General features: G+C 60.0%; 1 protein-coding gene across 1 annotated transcript in view; it reads left to right on the top strand.

The window, feature by feature from the left end:
• The window catches only part of LTBP3 (latent transforming growth factor beta binding protein 3), a 12,684-nt gene that overhangs the window by 5,922 nt on the left and 769 nt on the right, over positions 1-5,993 (top strand). Inside the window, exons 14-24 of the mRNA XM_006771706.2 lie at positions 4-96; positions 2,632-2,754; positions 2,973-3,092; positions 3,966-4,094; positions 4,382-4,549; positions 4,720-4,803; positions 4,912-5,034; positions 5,115-5,252; positions 5,349-5,489; positions 5,602-5,763; positions 5,854-5,993. The exon at positions 5,854-5,993 is cut by the window's right edge and continues 769 nt beyond it. Of these exons, the coding sequence (XP_006771769.1) occupies positions 4-96; positions 2,632-2,754; positions 2,973-3,092; positions 3,966-4,094; positions 4,382-4,549; positions 4,720-4,803; positions 4,912-5,034; positions 5,115-5,252; positions 5,349-5,489; positions 5,602-5,763; positions 5,854-5,993 (1,421 nt within the window). The remainder of the gene's footprint in view (positions 1-3; positions 97-2,631; positions 2,755-2,972; positions 3,093-3,965; positions 4,095-4,381; positions 4,550-4,719; positions 4,804-4,911; positions 5,035-5,114; positions 5,253-5,348; positions 5,490-5,601; positions 5,764-5,853) is intronic.

Consider the following 5,993-nt stretch of genomic DNA (forward strand, 5'->3'; position numbering starts at 1 on the left):
CCTGCTCGCCCGGCTGGTGCGAGAACCTCCCGGGCTCCTTCCGCTGCACGTGCGCCCAGGGCTACGCGCCCGCCCCCGACGGCCGCAGCTGCCTGGGGGAGCCGCAGCCCTGCCCCGCCACGCCGCCTGCCACCCGCTCACGCCCGAAGGCGGGGACTGGGTCGCTGGGTCTCAGACGGGTGGGCAGGCGGTGACTAAGTCACCCCTCCGTTCACTGATCTGTTCACTCGTTTTCTCAGAGAACCTGGCCGTGGAAGGGCCACCAGAATTTCCACGTAGGAAGGGTCTTAGGAGCTGCATTTGCAAAACACGTTACTTAAATTAGGAGAAAAAAGATAAAAGAATGGAGGGGCCGGGTAATTAATAGCCCCTGTTGCACTAGTGTTTCTTATGCCCCAAGGAGCCGTTTGGGGACAGGAGACACAGTAGAGCTCAGGGCTGCGGGCCTGGAAGCAGCCTGGGTGCTCTTGGGAAACAGCAGCGGGGCTGGGAGCAGGGGAGGCCTGAATTGTCTTAAAAGATCAATAGGAATTAGCCAAGTAAAGGCGGGTGAGAGGGGAACAGCACGCCAGGCAGAGGGACTCGGAGGTGAGAAACAGGGCAGAGTGTGCAGGGAGCTGTAAGGTACCAGCAGGAGAAGGGGGGAGGCTGGCTGGTGAGGGGCAGGTCCCCATCCCTTGTACCCCCATCCCCCTGAGGTTGAGTTTCATCCTGAGGGTAAGAGGCACCTGAAGCATTTTAAGGGGAAGAATGACAAGATTCACTAGTTGCTTTAGACAATTCCCTGATGCCAACACGGAGAGTGGCTGGTCTGTTGGAAAGACTCAGGACAGAGATGCTGGTGGGTGTGGGGAGCGTGGTGGCCTCGGGTGGTCGTGAGATGGTGTGATATTAGAGAGAGAGTTAACTGGAGGCCAGGTGAGGGAGAGAAGCGGGGGGAGGGGGGCTCCAGATTTCCAGTTTGGGTGACTCGGTGGTTGTGCTTCCACTGGGAGAGGCTCCCCGGGAGTGGGGCATGTTTGAGAAGGAAGACACTAAGGTTCATGTTGGACAGGTTGAGTGGGTGTCCCTGTGGCCTCTCAGCTGGAGATGCCAGCAAAGGGTGGGCCATGCGGATTGGAAGCCTGGGCCAGCCACACCCACCCAGAACTGGGGGCTGTGGGAGTTTAGGGTGTGCATGCTCAGCCGGGGGGGTGGGTCCCGTGAGGGAGCTTGGCAGAGCCTGGGGGACACTGCCACATGAGTGGCAGGCAGGGGAATAGGAGCGGGAAGTGGGGGAGAAGGGGTGGTGGGATAGCCCAGGAGCACAGCTGAGAAGCTGGGTAGGGAAGGCTTCCAGGGAGAGGAGGAGGAGCTAAATGCAAGAGAGGTTCTTGTAAACTTACTTACTGGTGACCTAGTAAGGTCCCTGGTGGCCTTGGCAGAAGGCTTCTGTGGCATGATGGGAGTCGGAGACGCAGGGAACACCGAGGGAGAGCAGGAGCTGGGGGCGCTGGGTGGGTTAGGGCTCTAGGCTGAAGAGGAGATGCCAGGAAGGTGGGCCACGGGACAGCAGGGGCCGCTGGGAGAGGAGCCATGGGTAGGAGGACCATCTCTTGCTCTAATGCAGTGGTTCTCAACCTTCTGGCCCTTTAAATACAGTCCCTCATGTTGTGACCCAACCGTAAAATTATTTTCATTGCTACTTCATAACTGTAATGTTGCTACTGTTATGAATCGTAATGTAAATATCTGATATGCAGGATGGTCTTAGGCGACCCCTCTGAAAGGGTCGTTCGACCCCCAAAGGGGTCGCGACCCAGAGGTTGAGAACCGCTGCTCTAATGGGACCAAGAAGGAATGGATGGAGATAATGATTTTCAGGAGGTTAAAAATCACCCTTAATTCTCTCAAGTAAACGTGAGGGCCAGAGTTGAGTAGTGGACTGGGGAACAGTAAAGGTTTGGAACTGCCCTAGGGTCTTTCCAGAAGTCAAGGCTGGAGAGGAGGGGAGAGGGTGGCCATAGCCACACAGGGCCTGGCCAGAGGGAGGGGCCATGGCCCAGTGCACTCAGCTTGGTGGCTGGCTCGAGCCCCGCTCAGCACTCAGATCCGGAGACGGAGAGGCAGGCCGTGGCTCTGTCTTTGCCAGACCAGTGGAGAGAGGAGAGGTGGTCATGGGCCCCTGGGAGAGGGTGTAGAGGAGGCTGGAACAGCCGAGGCAGTGGGAGGAAGCAGCCTCTGGGACAGATGCCCCAGGTGGGTAGATTCCAGCCCCTTGTCCCGAGAGTGAGCGGCTGCCTCTGAGGTGGTTACAAACCGAGGGATCAAGGTCAGAGGCTGGACCTGGCTGTCCACACGGGAAGAGGGGATGCAGAAAGGTGCCTCTTGTTTGGTGAGGATGAGCAAAGGAGAGGAAGGCCCAGCTTTTTGGAATCAGACAGGGCCAGGCTCCCTGGCAGCACCTGGCCTGGGCCCCGGGGCACCGTGTCCCACTTGGGAGTGGGGTGAGGGTCCCGTGCTTCTCCTGAGCTCCGCTGGCCTCAGCTCTTACCTCCAGGCCAAGGGCAGGAGTGGGAAAGGGTAGTAGAGGCCTGCGACTCTGCCTCCATCCTGGCCCTCTGACCCCCACCCCCACCCCGTGCCCTGCAGATGTGGATGAGTGTGAGGCCGGGGACGTGTGTGACAATGGCATCTGTACCAACACGCCAGGCTCCTTCCAGTGTCAGTGCCTCTCTGGCTATCATCTGTCAAGGGACAGGAGCCGCTGTGAAGGTAAGAGGCGTCTACAGCTGGGCGGCTGGCCTATTCCTTCCTCCCCCAGAACCTCCAGGAGCTACCTGTAAACAAGCCAACCATTCCCGGTCTGGCCCCCATCCTCATCCAAGATGGGACGTGGCGTGTGGGCCACACCTGGGGCTCTGCGGGAAGCGGGGCAGCCTCAGCTGTGCAGAGCAGCCCCTGAGATTCTCCACCTCTTGGATCCCCTACAGACATCGATGAGTGTGACTTCCCTGCAGCCTGCATTGGGGGTGACTGCATCAACACCAATGGCTCCTACCGATGTCTCTGTCCCCAGGGGCACCGGCTGGTAGGCGGCAGGAAGTGTCAAGGTATGGGGGGATTGGGTGGGAATGGCAGGGAGCAGTCATCTCCTAGGCACACTGTTGATCTGTCTGTCTTTTCGTCTATCCATCCACTCAGTCATCCTCCCACTCTTTTACTTAGAATAACAGTAACGATGACAGTAATTACGCGGTGCCCACTATGTGTCAAATCACCTTGACATGTATTCACCCAACAAGAGTTTACTGAGAACCTACTATTTATTGAGCAGTGACCCAGGGCTCCAGCTCCGGGAGGCTGGTGTGTAAACTGATTCTTACCGCCTCAGGGTGCTGGGTGCCAACAGTGGTCTGAACTAGTGATTAATTGCAAGGAGTGCCGACAGTTGAATCAGAACCTGAAGCATAAATAGGATTCCCTGAAGCATACCCATGTTCCCTCTCTCTTCTCGGCAGAGAGAGCAGCCTGGGATGGTATTCCAGACCCAGAGAACAGTCTTTGCAAAGCACAGAGATCTGGAAGGAGCTAGTTGTGTTTTTAGGAGGGAGTGGACCCCTGTACCCTAAACACAGAGTAGAGGTGCTGGTGGTTTAAAGGGCGATGGGGCTTAAAGATACTGAGGGACCAAAATGAAAACGTTCTCAAGTGCTGACCTGAGAGTTAGGCCTTCGTTCTGTTGTCAGTGGGACTGACCAGCTGCTCACAAGAGTTGCAAATTCACTTTAGGATTCATAAAGTCTGCCTGTGTTCACACATCTCCCCACATGCAGACAGACAGGAGAGCGCTCCTGTTGTGTGTACTTTGAGATCAAAGTGGAAATTCAGGTTCTGGACTTGTGTGAGGCCCTTGAGGCGCACCCCCAGGGGAAGGGGCTGGTTTCCCCCTGAGCAGCTCTTCCTGTCCCCCTCACTCCCTGAAGACATAGATGAGTGCAGCCAGGACCCGGGCCTGTGCCTTCCCCACGGGGCCTGTGAGAACCTGCAGGGCTCCTATGTCTGCGTCTGTGACGAGGGCTTCACGCCCACCCAGGACCAGCACGGCTGTGAGGGTGAGTGCCTCCCAGCTCCCTCTTCTGACCAGATGACTCCTCTGAGCTGCAGCTGGGGTTCAGAGATGCATCCTGGTCCCAGCCTCCGGAATGCGGGGAACAGGGAGAAATTTCCTTTGCCTGGAAGAATCCAGTGGGGGCAGACCTGGCTTGAGGATGGAGGGTGGCCATCACTGGGTGGCTCTGGGGAGGCAGGGAGTGTGGGGGCGCAGAGGGATGAGGTTGGTGGGCTGTGTGGACAGGAAAATACAGTATCAGCACCCTGAGCTGCCCTTCCCTCCCCTCAGAGGTGGAGCAGCCCCACCACAAGAAGGAGTGCTACCTGAACTTCGATGACACGGTGTTCTGCGACAGTGTGCTGGCCACCAACGTCACCCAGCAGGAGTGCTGCTGCTCGCTGGGGGCGGGCTGGGGAGACCACTGTGAGATCTACCCCTGCCCGGTCTACAGCTCAGGTCAGGAGCCCGCAGGCCCGCCCCTTCCTTCCTAGAACCTGTTTCTTCATTAGGAAATGGACTGGGGGGGAACGAAGCCGGGAGCTCCGAGGTGAAACGGCAGCAGGCACGCAGGCAGGCACGCACCTGCTGCTCAGCCCTGCCTCCTTCCTTCCGCTCTCATCCCGCAGCTGAGTTCCACAGCCTCTGCCCGGATGGGAAGGGCTACACCCAGGACAACAACATCGTCAACTACGGCATCCCGGCCCACCGGGGTAAGCACCGCCCACACCGCCGCCGCCGGCCCCGCCCCCACCAAGCCCCGCCCCATCATTGTATGTGAATTTTTCTGTAAGTATGTAGTTCTCATCAGAGTCTTAAAGCACACTGTGATAAAGTCGGGGCGGAGATCTGCAAGGAGGGCAAGTGCGTGAACACCCAGCCCGGCTACGAGTGCTACTGCAAGCAGGGCTTCTACTACGACGGGAACCTGCTGGAGTGCGTGGGTGAGTGCCGGCGGCCCGGCGGCCAGGAGACACGCATGACGCCGGGCCGGCTGCTACCGCCTGGGTTTTCCTCCCTGCAGACGTGGACGAGTGCTTGGACGAGTCCAACTGCCGGAACGGAGTGTGTGAGAACACACGGGGCGGCTACCGCTGCGCCTGCACGCCCCCCGCCGAGTACAGCCCTGCCCAGCGACAGTGCCTGAGCCCCGAGGAGATGGGTGAGGCCCGGCCTGCTGGCTGGGGAAACAGGAGGAAGGCGGTGGCCTGGGATGAGCTGTGACACCTCCCCCCATCCATACCCTCACTGTCCGTAGACGTGGACGAGTGTCAGGACCCCGCAGCCTGCCACCCTGGCCGCTGTGTCAACCTACCGGGTTCCTACCGCTGCGAGTGTCGCCCGCCCTGGGTGCCCGGGCCCTTTGGCCGAGACTGCCAGCTCCCCGAGAGCCCGGCTGGTGAGGGCGAGGGTCATCGCACGGACTCCAGGGCCCTCTGCTGTGTGAAGCCTTGGGGCGCAGGAGGGTGGTCCTTGCGTTGGGCCTCTCCCTGACAGGTCCCCTTCCGCAGAGCGTGCCCCGGAGCAGCGGGACGTGTGCTGGGCCCAGCGCGGAGAGGACGGCATGTGTGCGGGCGCGCTGGCTGGGCCCACCCTCACCTTTGAGGACTGTTGCTGTCGCCAGGGCCGCGGTTGGGGTGCCCAATGCCGCCCGTGCCCGCCCCGCGGAGCTGGTGAGCCGACCAGGGAAGGGTTGGCCCAGAGGGAATTGGGGGCAGGAGCTGAGTGCATTGACCGCGCTGACCGCTGCCTGCCCCTCCCAGGATCTCAGTGCCCCACATCGCAGAGTGAGAGCAATTCCTTCTGGGACGCGAGCCCCCTACTGCTGGGGAAGCCGCCGCGCGGTGAGTGTAGGGAGGGGCGCAGGCGGGAGTCAGGCCATCCCCGGGCGGTGTTGACGTCT

Source organism: Myotis davidii, unplaced genomic scaffold, assembly GCF_000327345.1.
Source record: "Myotis davidii unplaced genomic scaffold, ASM32734v1 scaffold425, whole genome shotgun sequence".
Taxonomy (NCBI): Eukaryota; Metazoa; Chordata; class Mammalia; order Chiroptera; family Vespertilionidae; genus Myotis; species Myotis davidii.